At 45.2% G+C, this 21,056-nt stretch overlaps 1 protein-coding gene across 8 annotated transcripts in view; it reads left to right on the forward strand.

The window, feature by feature from the left end:
* Window positions 1-21,056, forward strand: part of LOC103182833 (dual specificity protein phosphatase CDC14C) — a 71,122-nt gene that overhangs the window by 17,903 nt on the left and 32,163 nt on the right. For 7 of the 8 annotated variants that reach the window (XR_488355.2, XR_488354.2, XM_007899985.2 and 4 more), the window contains exons 2-5: window positions 5,181-5,271; window positions 5,768-5,843; window positions 12,319-12,411; window positions 20,584-20,660. Coding sequence is in view for 6 of the 8 variants with exons in the window: in XM_007899985.2 (XP_007898176.2) it covers window positions 5,181-5,271; window positions 5,768-5,843; window positions 12,319-12,411; window positions 20,584-20,660 (337 nt within the window). In the remaining 2 variants the exon portion in view is untranslated. Of the gene's footprint in view, window positions 1-4,073; window positions 4,203-5,180; window positions 5,272-5,767; window positions 5,844-12,318; window positions 12,412-20,583; window positions 20,661-21,056 lie in introns of those variants that run through there. The other variant, XM_042333317.1, reaches the window with a different exon arrangement.

Consider the following 21,056-nt stretch of genomic DNA (forward strand, 5'->3'; position numbering starts at 1 on the left):
TTATCCCTACAAACCAAAGCCCTCACGGGTAGGATAGTCCTCGCTGTGCTAGGACAAGCAGTGGCAATCTTGGCCAAGCAGTGCTCTTAATAGCAAGCTTTGTGTTTTAGCTGGTTAGACTCCAGCAGTATCCCAATGAGATAAGTTTCCACTTGTGTCAGGATTTGAGCTAATAGTCCAGGTTAGCTGACAATCCAGAGCAATATTGGGCGAGTAATTCATTGCCATGCTTCGATGTGATATTAAATCATGGTCTTGTTCTGCTATTTCAGGTGGATGTTAAAGACCATGATAGGATTTAAAAAGAAGAGTGCTGGCCAACAATTCTCCAGATTAATTGGTTATTCACCTTATTATTATTATGGTTAGTTATACCATACTGATGTAATGGCAGCAGCATTTGCCTACAAAACCAGTAATTACTTGTGAATTATGTTTTGATGTTTCATAACAAAGCGTTATAAAGAAGTTCTTTCATTTATATAATCCTAAAAATTACCTGTTGTCTGTTAACATTCCCAGTGTTTCCTATTGAATTTGTATTTTCCAATCCTGCTGTTGTGCTTTGCGACACAGTTTGCAATCTGTTACTTCAGCTGAGTTTTCCCCTTGGGTTCATGTCACACAGTAGGAAGAGGGAAGGGATTATAATATTGAGATAAATTTGTTGTCAAACAGGGAGGTTTTATTGAGATTTGCGTCACATTTTCCATGACAATTTATTTTGGTTTGGGAGATTGTGTTGGCACCCACACCAATGCACTATACTTTTCTTTGTATTTTGACCCAAATAAAACTTTATCCAGCACAAAACACACTTTTCCATTTGGAAGTAAATAGCAGAAACTGAAGGCACAGTCTCAAGCTGGAGAATAACAACTGCATTTAAATAGTACTCTTGAAAGAAGTAGCTTCTCAGATAACTTAATAGTTCCATGACATCAAGCACCTTCCAATACCTTGCCTAGTAATAATTGTTTGTGTTTGAGCCGAGGCAGTGAATGTTTACAAGCTATTTGAATGAGGAGGTATAACTGCCAAAGCGGATTCTGTACTGACCTGACATCCTGAGACATCCTTCGGATGTGAAAGGCGCTATAGAGTACCAAATGGAAGGATTATTATTATTATTATGGGTAGGGATTTTTTTTGTGTGTGTGTGTTCCAAATAATTTTGTTGCCTCGATGCGTCTTTTATTGGGCTCTGTCCTTGGTTCCCTCCTCTTCAATATCTATATGCTCCCTTTTGGTAACATCATCCGCAGACATGGGGTCAATTTCCACATGTACGCAGATGACACCCAACTCTACCTCTCTGCCTCCACTCTTGACTCCAGGACCACTGCTGTCCTGACAGACATCAAGTCCTGGATGAGAGCTAACTTTCTTCAGTTGAACGTCAACAAGACCGAGGCTCTCCTGATCGGCTCACATAAGCGCTTCCACACCTCAGGCATTGACAGCTTCACCATCCATGGTGACAGGATGGTCCGGAACCTTGGGGTCGTGTTTGACCCCTCAACTATCCTTTCTACCCCACATCTGCGCCATGACCCAATCTGCCTTCTCCCACCTCCGTAACGTTGCCTGGCTCCGACACTGTCTCACACTGCAGGCCGGCGAAACCCTCATACACGTCTTCATTACATCAATGCTCGACCTTGCAAACTTATTGCTTGTCGGCCTCCCCAACTCCTCCCTCCACAGGCTGCAGATCATCCAGAACTCTGCAGCCAGCGTCCTCTCCCGCACTAGGCTCCGCAACCCTATCATCCACAATCCTTGCCCATCTCCACAGATTTCCCATCACACAGAGGATACAGTGCAAGATCCTGGTCCTTCAAAGCTCTTCATGGTCTTGCTGCCCCCTACCTCTCCGACCTCTTAATCCCCTACCATCCTTCTCGCTCCCTCCACTCAGCAGATTCCGGCCGGCTTCACGTCCCCCGCCTCACTCACCCCACTATTGGCGGTTGGGCCTTCTGCCACTCTGCCCCCACCCCCTAGAACTCCATCCTGCATACCCTCCACCTCACCCCCTCCCTCGCCACCTTCAAGACCCACCTCAAGACCCTCCTCTTCGACCGTGCTTTCGATCTCCCTGCTTCCCCCCCTGCCCTCCACCATCCCCGTCACCGATCCCCCGCTCGGGTCCGAAAGGCGCTATACAAATGTAATTTCGTTTTTTTTTCTCATTCTTCAGACCTTCAACAGCTCTTCGAGTGTGCCTCCAGTCTCCTCCCTTCCCCCCCCCTGGCTCGGTATTAATCGTTCCAAGGTCTCTTCCCCTTTCTAACCGGCTAAGTGCTCGGAGACACCGTCCGGCGTGAAGGGCGCTGCGTAAATGCAAGCTGTTGTCGTTGGCATCGTGCTCTGCCACTTTGAGGTGTTGCGAGACACTGCCCGTTGTAAACGTAAATGCGAGTTGTTGTTGTTGTTGTGCGGGTCGCTTCCCCCCTCTCCCCAGCTTGGCATGAAGCCCCTGCCATGTTTATGTGCAGTTGGCACAGTTGGCAGTACCCCACTGTGTGTACATCAGTGCAAGTTGTTGTTGTTGTTGTTGCAGTGTGAGCTGCTCTGAGCACACGGTGCAGATGTAAACACTGGGGGGGGGGGAGGGGCGGAGCGCGGACAATGGGCGTCTCTTAGCAACCGTCAGGGCCGCGTTCCAATAGGCGGGTTCGTATTCGGCCCCACCCGGGCGGGGCGGGCGGCAGCGAGAGCGGCGACCAATCGGGGGCCTCGGTGGGCTGTCAGTCGCAGGGCAGCTGACCAATGGGGAGCGGGGAGTGGGCGGTGATTGACAGGCGGGGAAATTGAGCCAAACTGTTGCAGATCCGGAGTGAGAGCAGCACTTCACTTGTGGCAGCAGCGGCTCTGCAGCCTCTCCCCCTGTGTCTCTCCCCCTGAGTCTCCCCGTGTCTCTCACTCCCCGTGTCTCTCTCCCCCTGACTCTCACTCCCCGTGTCTCTCACTCCCCGTGTCTCTCACTCCCCATGTCTCTCACTCCCCGTGTCTCTCACTCCCCGTGTCTCTCACTCCCTGTGTCTCTCCCCCTGTGTCTCTCCCCGACTCTCTCTCCCTGACTCCCTCCCCCTGAGTCTCACTCCCTGTGTCTCTCTCCCCCTGACTCTCTCCCCCTCTCCCCGTGTCTCTCCTCCCTGTGTCTCCCCCTGACTCTCTCTCCCCTGACTCTCCCCGTGTCTCTCACTCCCTGTGTCTCTCCCCCTGACTCTCTCCCCTGACTCTCTCTCCCTGACTCTCTCTCCCCCTGACGGTCTCTCTCCCTGACTCTCTCTCTCCCCCTGACTCTCTCCCCCTGACTCTCCCCGTGTCTCTCACTCCCTGTGTCTCTCCCCCTGACTCTCTCTCCCCTGACTCTCCCCGTGTCTCTCACTCCCTGTGTCTCTCCCCCTGACTCTCTCTCCCCTGACTCTCCCCGTGTCTCTCACTCCCTGTGTCTCTCCCCCTGACTCTCTCCCCCTGACTCTCTCTCCCTGACTCTCTCTCCCCCTGAGTCTCTCTCCCTGACTCTCTCTCCCCCTGACTCTCTCCCCCTGACTCTCCCCGTGTCTCTCCCCCTGACTCTCTCTCCCCTGACTCTCCCCGTGTCTCTCACTCCCTGTGTCTCTCCCCCTGACTCTCCTCCCCTGACTCTCCCCGTGTCTCTCACTCCCTGTGTCTCTCCCCCTGACTCTCTCCCCCTGACTCTCTCTCCCTGACTCTCTCTCCCCTGAGTCTCTCTCCCTGACTCTCTCTCCCCCTGTGACTCTCTCCCTGACTCTCTCTCCCCCTGAGTCTCTCTCCCTGACTCTCTCTCCCCCTGTGACTCTCTCCCCAATTCAGACTGAGGAGTCAGTAATGTGAAACCTTCACCTTCGGGACCAGGGTCTTTTTAAAAAAAGCAGTGCCCCCCCTGCCCCCTGCCCCCCCCCCCTGCCCCCCTGCCCCCCTGCCCCCCCCGCCCCCCTGCCCCCCTGCCCCCTGCCCCCCGCCCCCCGCCCCCCCGCCCCCCCCCTGTGCTGCTGTTGCTGCCGCTTTTAACCTGTATTTAAAAACGAGACGCAGCGGCACCGAGAGCAGCAACAACAGCGGCGGCGGCGGCGCAGAGGGGAAAGTTCCTGCAGAGTTGTTTCGCTTTTGCCTGAGCTGCGGAATGGCGGATACCAGCGATCTCCTTAATGCAGCGGAGTTGGTGAAAGGTGAAGGGGGGGTCCCGGGGGTCCCGGGGAGTGGGGGGTCCCGGGGGGGAGGGTCCCGGGGAGAGGGGGTCCCGGGGAGGGGAGGTCCCGGGGAGGGGGGTCCAGGGGAGGGGGGGTCCCGGGGAGGGGAGGGTCCCAGGGGGAGAGGGTCCCGGGGAGGGGGGGTCCCGGGGGGAGAGGGTCCAGGGGAGGGGGGGTCCCGGGGAGGGGGGGTCCCGGGGGAGAGGGTCCAGGGGAGGGAGGGTCCCGGGGAGGGGGGGTCCCGGGGGGAGAAGGTCCCGGGGAGAGGGGGGGTCCCGGGGGGAGAGGGTCCCGGGGAGGGGGGGTCCCGGGGAGGGGGGGTCCCGGGGAGGGGGGTCCCGGGGAGGGGGGGTCCCGGGGAGAGGGGGGGTCCCAGGGGGAGAGGGTCCCGGGGAGGGGGGGTCCCGGGGAGGGGGGGGTCCCGGGGAGGGGGGGTCCCGGGGGGAGAGGGTCCCGGGGAGGGGGTCCCGGGGGGGAGGGGGGGTCCCGGGGAGGGGGGGTCCCGGGGGGAGAGGGTCCCGGGGAGGGGGTCCCGGGGGGGAGGGGGGGTCCCGCCGAAGCCGAGGCGCCGCCGCTGGGGCGGGGGTTTAGAGTTTGAATGTCTGGGGTTTGGGGGTTTGTGGAGTGAGTGTCGTCCTGTAGTGGAGCAGCGGTCCATCCCGGGGGGGAGCACTGCACATAGTGATGTGCAAGTCTGCAATGTATGCTCTTGTGATTGATGTAATATTAATAATAATAATCCTTGTATATGGTAAAGCGCCTCATCCTCCGGACGTCTCAGAACGCGTCTCAGAATACACCGCAAAGCGGATTTGACTGTATATTTTGTGGTTGGCGTCACTTGCAAAGGCGGTTCTGGCGCAGCGTTTCCACGCGGCTGCACCAGCCCGACCGTGTTTAGCGATATGTTCTGTACGTCGTTCCATTCACCCGTTTCTCTTCTCGAATGCCTTTCAGATCGGCTGTATTTTGCCATTCTTCGACAGAAGCCCAAGAACACCGCCAACACGCACTATTTCAGCATCGATGATGAACTGGTGTACGAAAAGTGAGTCTGGCATTTCCCTCTCGCGCTCTCTCCCCTCTGGTTAACTTTTAACATTGTCTGAGTAGTTCATTGCCTCGTTTCTGAACATCGGGCGGCAGTTATTTCAGGTCAGTGTCTCGTCCTGTCAGACATAACCCTCCAAGAGAAGTCAATCGTTTGTTAGCGTGAGAGAAATGATGGAAATCTACCGTCTACCATTTTCGCCCACAAAATATACACTTTACAATATATTCGGTGAAGCGCTTTAAAACGTCTTGAAGACGTGATAAGGCGCTATGATCAAATCCAAGGTTTATTATGAAAGGTTTGTAAGGTTTATGAAACTGGGAACAACGGGAAAGTGAACTTTTAAACAAGATTATAAGCCGCAGGATGAATAGTTGTCAAATCTCTTATATCTTATCTGCAAGTTTGTGTTGTAGATTCGTAATCGAGAAGTTTGGGACTGGTGGAAGTCAGGCATTTTCATTGAAGAATAATTTGTTTTATTTTCTAGTTTCTATGCAGATTTTGGTCCTCTGAACCTGGCCATGATACACAGGTACTGCTGCAAAATCAACAAGAAACTAAAGGTAAATGGAGAGGTGATATTTTATGATGTTTAAGAGTTTGCTGGTAAATATTGATGTACATTTTTTAACATTAATTTCTAATGTGTAGTACTGCCTTCAGCTTACGGAATCCAAAATACATATTACAATTTGTGTATCTGTTTATTAGTATTTATTGAGAGATGATAACAACTTGCATTTATAAAGCACACTTCACGCAGGGTAGAGTCCCGGAGCGCATACAGACTAGTGATAAACCCGAGTGCATTTACAGTTTTCATTTGTTTTCTGAAAAAATGCATTTTTTATTTAATTGCTATGTGCAATTATCTGCCAAGATTACATAATCAATCCAACTTACAATATACTTTGTGAAGTGCCTTGAGACATCTCAACGACATGATTAGGAGTTTTATCAAATGTAAGGATTATTATTAGTCATGATATTTCAGCAGCTTTGAAGCAGTTGCTAATGTTTTGTCTTAAAGTGTGAAAGGCAGAAGGTTTCAATGGATTCATCACCTTTTAATGATATGAATACTGGAATCGCTAAATAATTCAAATAAAATACTAATTTGCAAATAATATATTAAACAAATTTAGTTATGCATTCATTGCCATGGATCCTCCCATGAAAGGCATAATACAAATGTAATTTGTTGGTGGTGGTGGTCACTGAACTCTTTATTATGGGTGTGGATTTTGTGGCTTTTTTTATCAACTATCAAGGGTTTGCCACCATAGGTAGCCTGTTCCTGAACATACGCCCAAAGTGTAAACAGATAGTGAATTTTATTTTTAAATCAGGACAATAACAAAGAAATTTAATGAGATTGTCTCGGGTCACTCGGTTGCTGTGCACTAAACTTGAGATAAGAAGATTCTGATAATAGAATTGAATAAGTGCTCCTCAAGAAAGTTGTAGGGTTACTGGCCTCTATGTATGCCTCGCCACCCAAATTCTGTCTTGCACAAGTGGAGTCCTGTATAATTTGCTGACTTGCAAGACTTTGGATCGAGCCAGAGATCACCTTGGACCTTGTGACTCGTGACAAACACTTTTTGCCTGCCTGCATGAGATACAGCTTATATTTTTAACAGGAAGACGCCAGTCAGTGACTTTTACTGAGTGGCTTTACAGAGTTGTGCTTTTTCAGTTCCATTCAACCCTGGTGAATCCACTCACTCATTTGTTGATTTGAGGTTGATAAAGTGACTTAACATATCTGAAACTGTCTGGGAGTGGAGTCAGGCAGAGAGGATATTGAAAACTATTGGTTTGAATAGTTTTCTGGAAGTACAGGTCCACCTCATTGTTAATGGTTGCCCATCTGTGTTTTAATTTGACGTTTCTTCAGCCCCCTGAATTAAATGTCTCATTGGGTAGAGTATTTCAACCTGGACAAGTCTCATGGAATATTTAGTACTACAGTAGAGTTGCATGGCTACCATTCAAGACAGGAAATTAAGAGGAAAAAACTAGGCCAGTGAATATAATGATAATCCTTGCATTTGATATAGCAAATATCACGTTACCGCAACGTCTCAAATCCCTTTTTGAATTATGCTATGGGATCTTTAATGTCCACCTGAACAGGCAAACTAGGTTTAACCTCTCATCCGAACGACAGCACCTCCAACAATGCAACCCCCACACCCTTCTTTTGCATTCCACTGGAGACTATATAATTTCAAGTCCCGTTTGAACCCACAACCTTCTGACTCCGAGGTGAGATTGCTACCACTACCACTTCTTGTGACATGATGGCTGAGCCAGGGCTGCCATTTTGGTTGGTGTTCTTTATAGCGACGTTAACAAAGTTGGACGCTAATGAGATTTTTCCCATTTAAAAACTAATATTGTTAAAGTTACTACAAACAATGCTGATTGCAATTCCATACCTCAGATGTACTTCTGACTAGCCTAAGAGACAAATATAATGTACAAGTTAAGGAGGGATAAGTGCTGTGCCATCTGATTATATATCATCTCCCAAATATCATGAGCACAAATCTTTGTCTGCTCACGATGATGTTGAAGAAAACTTTGTTACGTAAGATTGCTTCCACTGTCTTGGGCCTTCATGAACCTGCAGCCTTCCTGAAGCAAACCAGTGCATGAGTCTCTGTGGTTTCCCTTTGGTCAACTCAAGCAACCCAGAATTCTGGGATTGCTATCACTTTTTGACTTTCACATCATTTTAGAGTAGACTATATTCATGAGACCAATAATTTTACAATATAGTGTATTGTGTGCATTGAATAGGCAGATGCAGGAAAGGATGTATTAATATAGAATGTACAATTCGAGTAGTTTAGAGACCACTGCTGGATGATATGTATAATGTCTTTGTTCACATATGAATACTGACCAATGGGTGAGTTACCAGAGGGCAACTGGTGCCCGCGGAATCATACCCAGGAGTGAAAGAGCCAAGAGCCTTTAGGAAGAGTAGGAACATTTGTTAGGGGGAAAAACTCACTGACTCACAGAGGTGTGAGAGCCAAAAGAGTGTTGAAATGTTGATTTGACTGCATCAAAGGGGAATTAATGATTTCAGTACAAATTATAATGTACAGAAAAAGAGTGTTGTATAATTGCACAGTTATTTTACTGCTGAGTCCAGGGAGTAAACCTAGTCTAAACAGGATGCAATGAAAGTATGTGAAATGAATTTGGGTAGTTACAGCCTGTTCATTAGTGAACAAGACACAAGAGAATGCCTTGTGAGAAGTAATGTATCAAGGGTGCTTGATACTACCAATGCATGTCACAGTCATGGTGTTCCACTCTGCAATATTAATTCTTTTATATATGTAAGGACAAAATATCATTCCTCCAAATAAATTGCCTTCAGTGTTTAGGGTATGCACAGATGTGAGATTTCAGTGTCTTACAACAGTGTTGGCGAACCCAGACTGTATTGTATTGAGTCACGTGTGGCTGATAAACAACAGTGAAAGCCACACCAGTTGGTTTCTGCAGAAGCGGCTGCAGTTTCTTTTGGAACTTTTGCAAGTTCTAACAATATACTTATCCATCCTTTCTTGCACGTTAAGCAACAATGCTCTTTATCTGATTTGGGTACACCATATAAAGATTCTAACCCCTAGTTTTGTAACGTGTGTGGCAAAGGCATCATGGCCAGAATCGTTCTTATCTCTCACACGAGAGTTTATGACCACTGAACCTTCGACAGGCATCAAAAATGACATGACGGCAAACAACAAAAAATAATCTCTTAGTCTGCTGGGGTGTGTGTGATTCTCTGAATGTTACACCATAGACTGGTGCAACCATCCTAATTACGTACTACGTGATCAAAGGCATAACCTTTGCCAGGGGTCTTCCCACCCTCTGGAACTCCATACCTCATTCCCCTCGCCTCACTCACTCCCTCCCTTCCCTCCTTCAAGGTACGTCTCAAAACCTTCCTCTTCGACCAAGCCTTCGGCCATCCTCCTACCCTCCCTGCCCTTCACCCTCCCTGATCCCAACCCCCATTCTTGGGTCCAAATCTCTGACCGTCCAGCGCTTTGGGACGTCCTCCCAACGTGAAAGGCGCTCTATGAATGTAATGTTGTTGCTGTAATTGAGTGTACTTCATTGTGAAAAGTACTTTATTTTCTTCTTCCCCCTCCAAATGTTAAATTGCCAGATCACAATTTTTGGCTTAACCCACAGGGTAAACAACACAAGATCCTGCCCTAAAATGCTCAGGATCAGTTGTAAAGTTATTTTTTAAACCTTTCTTGGTTTATGGTAAATAATCTTCAATCTGAAAGGTAGTTGATGGAAAAAAAATGGTCCAGAGGCCTCCCACTCCCACACCTTCAATTTTGTAGTTTGAACTCTTTGTTGGGATGTTCTTGTCTTATTTACATTAGCAGCTTTTTTTTTCTTTGTCTTGTTCTTCAGAGTCCATGTGCTGCAACTCTTTTTTTACTTACAGTATATACTTCTCCCCATTTCCCTCTCCTGTTTCTGGTTTCCTCAGACCACACCCAAACTGAAAGTCACAGAGCGGATCAATTTTAAATCGCTCTACACCTTGGCACCCCCTATCTTTCCAAACTTCTCTCTCCTCACAGCAGTACCTGTTGCCTCCCCTCTACTGGCTTCAGCCTCCTCCTTGTTCCTTGAATCCTCCGCTCCGCTATTGATGGAAGTGCCTTCAGCCACTACTTTCCGAAGCTATGAAACACCTTTCCTCAATCCCTTCGCCTTGCCCCCTCTTTCCCCATTTTCAGGTTGCACCTGAAGAACTTCTTCTTCGACTGTCTATGGTCACCTTCCCCCTCCCCCGGCTCGGCATCGGGCTCCACCATTGTAAAATGTTCTGGGATGCCGCCCAGCGTGGAGGGCGCTATATAAATGCAGGTTGTTGTTGTCACACAGAATGGGTAGGAAGTCTGCTCACAGTTGTCTACTAATTGCACTGTAAAGTACCTGGTGATGAGGGTGCGCGGAGTCAGGAAAGGGGAGGGGTTTGACTCATGTTCAGCTTTCTTTGTCCCCCCCAATCCCTGACTGAGCGGCAAAGCATCTTCATAGTGACTTATTTGAGATCAGAACTGTGTGTTGCCATAAGTACATGTGATAAACGCATTTCAACTTCACAGATTTCCCATCACACAGAGGATACAGTTCAAGATCCTCCAGGGTTTTACTCTCCCCTACCTCTGCGACATCCTAAGCCCCTACCATCCTGCCCGCTCCCTCCGCTCAGTGGGCTCCAGCCTACTTCACATCCCCCGCCTCGCTTGCCCAACTATTGGCGGACGGGCCTTCCGCCACTCTGCCCTATCCTCTGGAACTCCAACCTGCAGTCCCTCCGCCTTGACCCTCCCTTGCCACCTTCGCGACCCATCTCAAGACCCTCTTTGACCGTGCTTTTGATCTCCCTGCTTCCCCAACGCCCTCTACCCAGCTCGGGTCCGAAACTGACTGTCCAGCGCTTGGGACATCCTCCCGACGTGAAAGGCCCTATACAAATGTAATTTTATTGTTGTTGTTCATCTTCTACTGACAGCAATGAGACAACCATCTGCTTTATAAAATAGGGTGGGTCCAGTTCTAGTGCCAGGAGCACCATCTAAACTGTTTACAATAGGACTGTGAGTGATATTTTCACTTATCTACAGCTGTTCATTGCCCTTTAGATGTGTGATTAGAATAGATTGCACCAAGCCCAAGCTCTTGAGGTTAAAGTATAGTGCATGTTTAATATTAGTGAGGAAATTTGATACGACTTCTGTAACCAAGGTTAAATGAATGTCTAGCGTTCTGGGATTTGTCTTGCAATTGACCCACAGTTGGAAATCCGAGATGGTTCAGACTATATTCTGTTGCCCAAATCTGACATTAAACTGCTAAGACTACTGTGCAGATACAGTTCTACATTGCTTGGTACATTCAATTAGAGAGCTGAATCGCAAATAGTGTATTTATTCTGGTGCTCTGTTGCTTAAGGGAAGCAAAGAATGGTTCATAGCAAAATATGGCAGTCTCACTAGAATTTTTTTAAAATGGTGAGAACCAACAGGCAATAGTTGGGGTTTAGATTATTAATTCAAGGATTTTCTGGAGTAGAGCCGTTTTATAACAGCCTTAGCTTTATTGTATATAGCCAAAATGTGCAGCCAAACCCGATTGTAATGATTCATTATCATGCAGGTTTGCTTACCATAGCACAATCCCCAGTCAGCTCTTCTTCTACATTTACTGTGTATTCAGGCAGAAAGTCACCCAACTTCCTGTGCTAATAACTGTCTGAGTGATGGGTCATCAGGTCACCACATTATCACTTCTTGCACGTTGGGACAGGAAGTTTTCCCACAAAATACACAGTCACAGCACTTTACAGCATATCCTGTGAAGCACTGTGAGACGATTCAATGATGTGATAAGATGCTGTATCAAAATATAAGTGATGTCAGCATTTTGAAACAAACTGGCCAGCTTTCTGTGTGCAGAAATTAGTAAGAATATGTTGGGTCTGCAGCCCAATTGTGCTATAGTGAAGTTCGGTTAATTGTTTATCAGATCAGTCTCCTATTATGTTTAGTCGAGTTATATGAATAAAAAAAAGTACTGCAGATGCTGGAAATCTGAAAACAAAAACAGAAGTCGTTGTGAGCACTGCAGGTCAGGCAGCATCTATGGAGAAAGCAATTGAGTCAACGTTTCGGGTCCACCACCCTTCGTCAGAAGATAATGTGTATGAATAGTTTGGTTTATTGAAAAAATGCCACTGTCAAATTGAGTATTCAATTAATAAGTTTCACTATATAAGCAAACCTGCGTTATAATGAAACATCTAACAACGGAGTTTGATTGTATGTTTTGATTCCATACAATGTACAGCATAACTGAGGCTATTATTTGTGGCATTCATATGAGTAATATCACAGCTGTGGTTTGGTGCAGGTTTAATGTATAAGTTCACCTTCTAGTTGCTGTTTTTAAAATGACTTATTTCTGTTTTTGTTACAGTCATTTTCACTGGCAAGAAAGAAAATTGTTCACTATACGAGCTGTGATCAGAAAAAACAGGCAAATGCAGCAGTCCTTATTGGTTCTTTTTCGGTAAGTATTATGGCATTTCTCTCGATGCCAAGTTGCTGTGAGGTTCTAAAAGGCTGAATCATAATAGTGATAATCCTTACATTTGTTATAGCTCTTTTCATGTCTTTAAGACGTCCCAAAGCGCTTCACAGAATATACTGTAAAGTAAATGGACAGTATATTTTTGAGTGAAACGCAGCAGCCTATTGGGCACAGCAGTGTCCCACAAACAGTTGTGGATTGAGTAACCAATTTATTATTTTAATTTTTTTTGAGTTAATTATTACCCCCGGAAAAGTGATCTGCCAATCAACTAACAACCAGGTTCCTACTTACTGTTAGGTAAACAGGCGTGTGGAGTAAGGAAACTTGCCCAGCATTTCGCCCTGCCAGGAATCAAACCCAGGATTCTCGCTTGGGAGGCGAGTGCTCTGACCACTGAATTACAGGACTTCACAATGTGGAATATACTGGGTTAAAGTGAATCCAGGTCAATATTTTTTCTTTATGAAATTAGAATTTGTGGGTGGGTCACTATAGGGAGCTATGGAGTCCTGGATGTTCCTGTTTGTATCTCAATTTTTGTAACTTAATCTCTGCTTAACTCTTGCGGCTCCTTGGCCTTTACTTGGAGAAAATGTCACCAGGGCTCTTGTGGTAAAGTTGTATCAATGAATTTGAATTATTTTCCTATGCCAACTGATCTACTAGCGGTTCCAAGACACCAATAGTGTGCGTTCTTTACAATAGACCAATAGTTATGAGTTTCAGGAAGGATTCTGTTGCCCTAATTGAAATATAAGTGATGTCTTTATTGATCACAGGAACAAAATTACGTAATGAAAAGAGAGACATTTGAGAGGAAGGAATGGGAAACATTGTAGTTTTTGGCATGTAATTCAAGCAGAGGATGTGCACTTTTCACAATCCATTCAATTTTGGGTCTTTGATCATTTAAACAACAAGATTACATTTGTATAGCGCCTTTCACATCGGGAGGACGTCCCAAGGCACTGGACAGTGTACAGCATTTCAGATATGAGCTGGGGTCAGGGGGGAGAAGGGAGGGGAAGGGGGGTGACCAATGACATGGTCGAAGAGGAGGGTTTTGAGGTGGGACTTGAAGGAGGCTAAGGAGAGGGTGAGGCGGAGTGATTGGGGGATGGAATTCCAGAGGTTGGGGGCAGAGTGGCTGAAGGCTCTCCCACAAATGGTGGGTCGGGGGATGTGGAGCAGGCCGGAGCCGGCTGAGCGGAGGGAGCGGGCGGGTTGGTAGGGGATTAGGAGGTCGCAGAGGTAGGGTGAGGCGAGGCCATGGAGGGCTTTGTAGATGAGGACCAGGATCTTGAACTGGATCCTCTGAAGGATAGGGAGCCAATGGAGTCCGGCGAGAATGGGGGAGATGGGGTTATGGAATTTGATATTAAGATAATAATAATAATAATCCTTGAATTTGATATAGCGCTTTTCACGTCTTCTCGACATCTCAAAGCACTTCACACAATAGACTGTAAAATGAATTGACCTTATATTTGTGGGCAAAATGCGGCAGCCAATTGCGCACAGCAGTGTCCCACAAACAGTCGTAGATTGAAAATGACCAATTTATTATTGTTTTTGTTTTGGAGGGATTATTAGGCATGTGGAGTAAGGAAACTTACCCAAGGTTTCGCCGTGCCGGGAATTGAACCCAGATGTTAGTGCCATTGTCCTGTATTTCTCCCTTCACCCCCCACTTTCACCTCCATTCCAGTTTTCTCTCCACGTCTCCTGAAGACAATGAGTTACAGTGCAGTTTCATGGTACTGCCTACTGTCTAGTTCCTCAACCAATTACCCATTCATTATGTGGAAGTGTCGAGAAGCTATTTGATTGTGTGCGGTGTTGAAGACCAGCCGATCGTATCATCCAATATCTATACACTGTATGTACCTTTTGCTGCCGGAGTCACTGAGTGATGTTTGGAGAAGAATTCCTGACTTTTTTGACCTTCACCTTCCTAGCCGAAGGCAGTATTTATAATAATAATTAATCCTTGCATTTAATGTCAGGAGCATACTATATATTTTGTAGGTGAAATTATGTGTGGCCAACTATAGCATCCAGGTTGAGAGCAATTAATTCAGTACAAGGTGTAGATTTAAACCTGAGATTTTCCAGAGGGTTTTGGCTCAGTTTCACATTAGTCACTTTGCCAACTGACCCACCCAGGGAATCTGCTTCATGGCAATTCTCAAAACCTACCGGTTTTTCTCTTGTCATCTTTCCACTCTCAACCCTCTCTTGCTTCCCAACCTGAGCTCGAGTGACATTTCAACGTTGTCAATTTGAGCAAGTAGAAAACGTATGGAACAGGCTCCGTAGGGAGGCAGTGGAAGCAGAAAGTGTTGATTGAACCAAAAGCAAATTAGATAGATTTATATTTGGAAATAATATCTTGGGATACAGTATATAGTTTGGGGACACGACATGTCACGTGACTACCAGGATGGTGGAAGATGAACTGAATGGATTTTTCGTCTGACAGTTCTTATGTCAAGCGTTTTGAGCTGCCATCCTGATGTGAAAGGCGCTCTATAAATGTGTATTCTATTGTATTATTTTTTAAAAAATTGTTAGGTAAAACACTTATGAAGAAATAATCTAAATAACTGATCTGCTTAATGGGTTATTGTGTAAAACTTACTTCAAGTCACAAGAATAAAAAAAAAAGTTGAATTGGGGAAAAAATCAGCTTCTGTCAAGAAGCTGCAGGAGAAAAGATTATAAATTCAACAAATCAATGTTTGCACCTGTCACAAATTCTTCATTCAAGAGGGACGTCCTCCTGACGTGAAAGGTGCTATATACAAATGTAATTTGTTGTTATCTAAAATTCTATTTAGCAAGGATCCAGAATCTTAGCATATAAAAATATTTTCTGTGCATAGTTGTGGCAAATTCTTAAATGCAGCCTTAATTTGGAAATAGATATTCCACAAGTTTTCAAAAGCTTCCAAATTAAGGTTGAATATAAGAGTTTTTTTTATAGGTCTTAAATTTTAAGGCAAAGCTGTTTTGAGGCTAAGACTGTGTGACATTTCAGTTCCTAAGGCCTCCAAATGCTTCCTGAAGCTTTATTACAAATATTGATGCAAAATGTTACAAAAGGCTCCAGTTAATCCTTTTGCACAATGCGGAAACTCCAGTATTTCGGAATGAATTTCCAGGTTAAATATTTAATGTGTTTTGTAGGCAGTAGATTAGATAAACAGTCACCCTGAAGCTGTGCAGCAAAACAAACTATTTTGAATGATTTTTGGTTGGCTGCAACCCACCGTGTTTTTAAATGGGCCAATTTTTCCACTGTTCGATGGATGTGGTGAATCCTAGTTCCCTGGTAATAAGCGGTACGTGTTTGCACAACATATGGTACTTGCTTAGCAAACTGAATGCAGGCTCTGAGCACTGAAGAAGCATTTCTGTACTCAGCTGTCAAAGGAGCTTGTGTATTTGTGTTGTCAGTGTTTGTAAGTATAGTGTTGAAATATGTATTGGCCTGTTCTCTCCAGAATTAACACTGACACAGAAGCTTGGGTCTTGAAGACTATGACTGAGGGTGCAGTACTTAATGTATATGCTTTTACGATATTGCAAGTGACTGAATTTTTGTACTTCTTGCCACATAAGAATATATGGAGTTATGATGAGATTAAATAAATAAAATCCTTGCATTTGGATAACACCTTCATGTAAGAGGATGCCTCAAAAGGTGTCTCACAGCACTTACTATGAACTGTGTTGATTGAGTATTTTCTAGGTTAAATACCGCAGCTAATTTAAATGATGTCACAAGATCTTTAAGGTCCATCTGAATTGGCAGATGGGACATCAGTTTCAGGTTTCATCCAAGGGAATGCACTTCTTAACAATGCAGCAAACATAATTGCATTGGGAATGTCAGTCTACATTGTGTGAATCCAAAGCCCCAACATAGGGCTTGAAACCCACAACCTTTTGACTCGGAGGCAAGAGTGCTATCACCTGAGGCAGTCTGACAGCTAAAGTTACTGAGTAGCAGTACCATGGATTGTAATGTTTAGTTAATATCTTCAGATTGCTTAGTGAGCTTGAAGAAAAGAACTGTGGAAAGTCAGGTTCCAAATTAGGACTGAATTGTACGGCTTCTTAAAATTTCTGAACATTATTTAAAAAAAGTAAAACCATTACCTTGTGGCTAAAACCATGTGGTTTTCGGAGCCTCTGATCCTCCCCTTGGTTTCTATGATGATGATAATAATAATCTTTGCATTTGATATAGCAGTCACTGCTCTTTATAGTATATCCTGTGCCGCACTTTTGAGGTGTCCTCCCGTCTGAGATGCCATCCGGTGTGGAGGGCGCTATATAAATTCAAGTTGTTGTTGTTGTTGTCATGAAAGACGCTACCAAATGTAAGGATTTACATTGTCAACATCTCAAATAATTCACAGAATTTACTGTAAAGTGTAGAGACTGTATTTTATAGGCGATTGTGGCACCCAATCCTCTTAATAGGGAAACTGAATGACAAATGGGAGCTGACAAATTTCCAAATTATTCTCTTCCCTCGATACCGAGATACACTTAAGCCAATTCCACTACCGTATGGTGTCCCCAACCCAGGTCTTTGGTTCATTCTCTTGTCTGTGTCACGTTAACTGCCATATCACACCCTCGTAGCCATAGTTCTCCGGAGCCTTGAGTGTGTACTTCAGATCACAACTGAAGACCTTCCTCTTCGACCATGTGTATGGTCACTTCCTTCCTCCCACCCCGCCTGGTTCGGCGTCAGAGTCTGCCACTGTAAAGCACTCCGAGATGCTACCTGACATGAAGTGTGCTAAATAAATGAAGTTGTTGTACGCTTGTGGCTGCCTTTCTAAGTGAGGCTCCTGATGACCATTTGGAAACGCTTACTTTAAAGTCTATATGAACGGATCACCTGGCAACCTTTTCTATCAAGACTTGCATAAAAGAATGGCTGCCGGGCGAGGTACCCAGAGGGCAGCCAGAACAGGAAAGGAGATGAATGGTGTGTGTGGTGTATATGGGAAAGTGCATTATGTGCTTTTAATGGTTTTTTTTAATAGATCTAGTTATGGAGTAGAATTGCTCTGGCCACGCTAGTTTTCAATCTGCTAATCAACTTTACTCCCATTACAGGCCTGTTGACTATCATACTACTTCAATTTTAAGTGTTTTGGTAACAGTCCAGGCCAGGCTTTTTAGTGTCTGGACTAGTTAATTGAGTGCAATGATAGCCTGACAAACCAGAATTAAATTATCCTCTCATTTACTTTAAATTGATGGGCTGGGCAACAGAGGCCTTTGATGCAAGTTGTACTGCTATTATATTATGAGGTTTCCAGCAAAGATGAGCCTCCTTTGCAGCCAGCCCATAATACTGTCTCTCTCAGTACTCATTCCTCACTCTTGGCTCTCCCAGCTATCATTGCGTGCGCGCGCTCTCTTTCTTTTGGCTCTTGCTGCACTCTGTCTCCCTTTCCCTCCCAGCTCTGTCTGCTTCTCCTGATTCCCGCTAGCTATTGGATTGAATTCTGCGCAGACACACCAATTGATGTCTCCTCTGCCAGATCAAATGTATGGTAGCAAGTTCTGAAGGACAGTAGTACATACGCACAACACCGTATGTTATGAGTGCGGTACATTTTGAGTTGTTTCTTTTATGTAAAAGGCTACATAAATGCAAGTTGTTGTAGATGTTTAGAGAGGTGGTGAGCCCCCCTCTTTATCTATCTTTGAATCCCTTAAGAGTTTTTTCTTCAAGTATACCTATTGTCACTTTCCCCCCTCTCCCTCGCTCTCTGTCCAACCCTGTCATTGTGCAGCACTGTGAGATGCTATCATGCACAATAGGAAAAGAAAAAGGGAGATGAGGAAGATTTATAATTGCCCTTCACATCCCTGAACCAGTGCTGTCTTGTTCTGGTATCTTGGTGTATCTGAAACTATTATTCTAGTTGCAAACCAAAGTCCTAGCTCGCCAAGCAGCAGGAAGTTTGTCAGACAGTGCTCCCAAAATCAACATGTTTTTAGCGAGTTGAACTCGAGCGGTACAGCAACACGCACTTTAGGGTCCCCAAGACTTGGCTCTCACCAACCTGTTCTTAATATTCTCCAGCATTAGATAATCAGGATGTGTCCCTCTAGGGAGAGAGTGCACATTCCAGACCTGGGAAAATTCACTCACAAAGCACACAGTGAATGATTTTTACAGTGTACCCTGTGAAGCGCTTTGGGTCGGCCTCCTGACGTGAAAGGTGCTATACCAAATGTAAGGATTAATATTGCTGTTATTAATAGTACATTTCCATGTGTAGGTGCCATAAATATGGGAAAATCTATCCATCTTAGACACTCTTAAGCAGGGTGAGGAGTTTCCACATGTGTCATAGACATCTGGCTGAAGTTGACAGGGTAGCCATAGTCTGAATGTTTTAGTTATGTCTGGAAGTTCTCCCAATTGTAAGGTTAACTTGTCCCTTCTGTAGCTGAAAAGATCAAAATTCAGATTGCCATCGAACCTATTGTTCATGAAGGAACTTTGTGTGCATTATTCATCCATAAATTGTAATGTGTAACCACAGCAGGTTAGACGTGTGTTGCGAAAGAGTGGCTTGTCATAGATATTAGGTAATCTGACGTGGAATTATTTTCACCTCACCAAGTAAATGCATTGTGTTCCTTAAATAACTTTTGCTTCTAGATGTATCTTTGGATTGGTAAGAGAGCACGTCCTGAACTCTACTTCCAAAAATGCCCTCTCCAGCTGTAATACTGTATCAGAGGAAAGAGTGATCGTTTCCAGCCCTGTAGGAAGAACACAGAGACTGGGGTTGGGTGGCTGAACTATCGTAAATCCGAGCCCTAAACACGGACTGGGATTGTGGGGGCGGGGGGTCAGACTGCAGTGCTACACAGCTACAGAGGTCTAAGTGAGGGGCTGGGATTCGGCGTCGGACAGACTAACACACAGCTGCAGAGCTCTGAGCACAGTTCCAAGTAGGCGTGACCCTCTTGGCTGAGACTACTTGCATTGTCAACAACTTGTTTTCAAAGAAGCTCGTTGTTTTGTTTTGCTCGTGTGGAGAATAAATGTGCTTTGAGGCTGCTGGAACACGTGTGCTGTTTTTTAATTGTGTTCACGAGGAGAATGGAACGGTTTTATTCATCGTTGCCTTTTTTGGTCATCCGGGTGCCTGACATGCTCAGAGAACCATCACCATTCTTAAGAGTATCCAAACCATTGTTTCACAAATATATGCTCACTATGTGTGGGCAATTCCCATTTGTCTGGATTGGAATGTGCACCATCTCCCCGGAGGGACACTCCCTGCTTACCTACAATAGGTGCAAGTTACAATTAATTAACCCTTGCCTTTGATGTAGAGACTTATCATGTTGCAAAGATGTCTTAAAGCACTTTGCAGGATATACTGTTAAGTGTAGTAGTGACAGCCAGGATGCTGGAAGAAACCTTCTCTTTTTGAGGAGTGATGTGGGATTTTTAATATCCACCTGATCAGGCCTTCGGTTTAATGTCTTATCTAAAGGACGGCATTTCGGATTTCATTGCATTTCGGACAATGCAGTACTCCCCCGGCGCAGTACTGGAGTGTCAGCCTAGACTGAGCTCAAAGTCACCTACGTGGGGCTTGAATTCACAACCTTCTGACTTAGAGACAAGATTGGTACCAAGTGAGCCAGGCAGTTATTTGAAATGGTAAGAGCCAAGGTGTCGGGACCCCATAGTGTGCCATTGATGGTTGCAAGGCTGGGGAGAAGAGGGAGGGATTCCAAAAATAATTCTTCCATGATTTTTCCCAATTAACATAATGTATTTTTCATCAGATCACTGTATACACCAGGTGACAGATTTAAAATTTTAGTGCTTCGTGAACTTCAAGTAATTGCACACTTTGACAGCATTTTAATATCTGCCCATTTGAAGTATTAATAGCACATGTGCTTAACTCACTAGGCTAATGAGAGAGTCCTGGATTTGCTCCCTGATCCATTGTTAGATCTACACGGTGGGAAATTATTGCTTGTGCAGAGAAATCATTCATGGTCAAAATCTTGTTGTGGAAAGAGGGTTGTGGGAATTACTGATCCTTAAACTTTGTGTTCTCAATCTTTTGTTTTCTCAAGGTTATTTACTTGAAGAAAACTCCAGAGGAAGCCTACAGACTGCTGGTAGGGGGGAATAACACATACCAACCTTTCAGGTAATTTTAAGTCTTTTGCTCTGTTGATTTTGGTTAGTTTGGAGTCCTGCATCTCTATGAAGTTTATAGGGAGTCTGCAGAGTACAAAAAAAAATTGCGTTGGGTGCTTGTACTGTGGTGGGTGAAAACTACTGTATTTTTGCTCACGCTGTCATCAGATTAATTGCTTTCAGTATCCTCCAGAAACTATTATAAGAAAATAATCGTGCTTACAATTGATACAGAACTTTTCACGTCAGGAGGACATTTCAAAGCATGCTGGCAAAAATGACTTAAAGTGTTTTCTCTGCCCCGCACATACACTCAGGAGATCTCAGCTTGGATGTCTCCAGAGGCTGAGTGATGTGCAGGGATCTCCCTGGGAATGTGTTATATCAAAAGCACTATTACTGGCCA

Source organism: Callorhinchus milii, unplaced genomic scaffold, assembly GCF_018977255.1.
Source record: "Callorhinchus milii isolate IMCB2004 unplaced genomic scaffold, IMCB_Cmil_1.0 Scaffold1, whole genome shotgun sequence".
In the NCBI taxonomy this organism is placed as follows: domain Eukaryota; kingdom Metazoa; phylum Chordata; class Chondrichthyes; order Chimaeriformes; family Callorhinchidae; genus Callorhinchus; species Callorhinchus milii.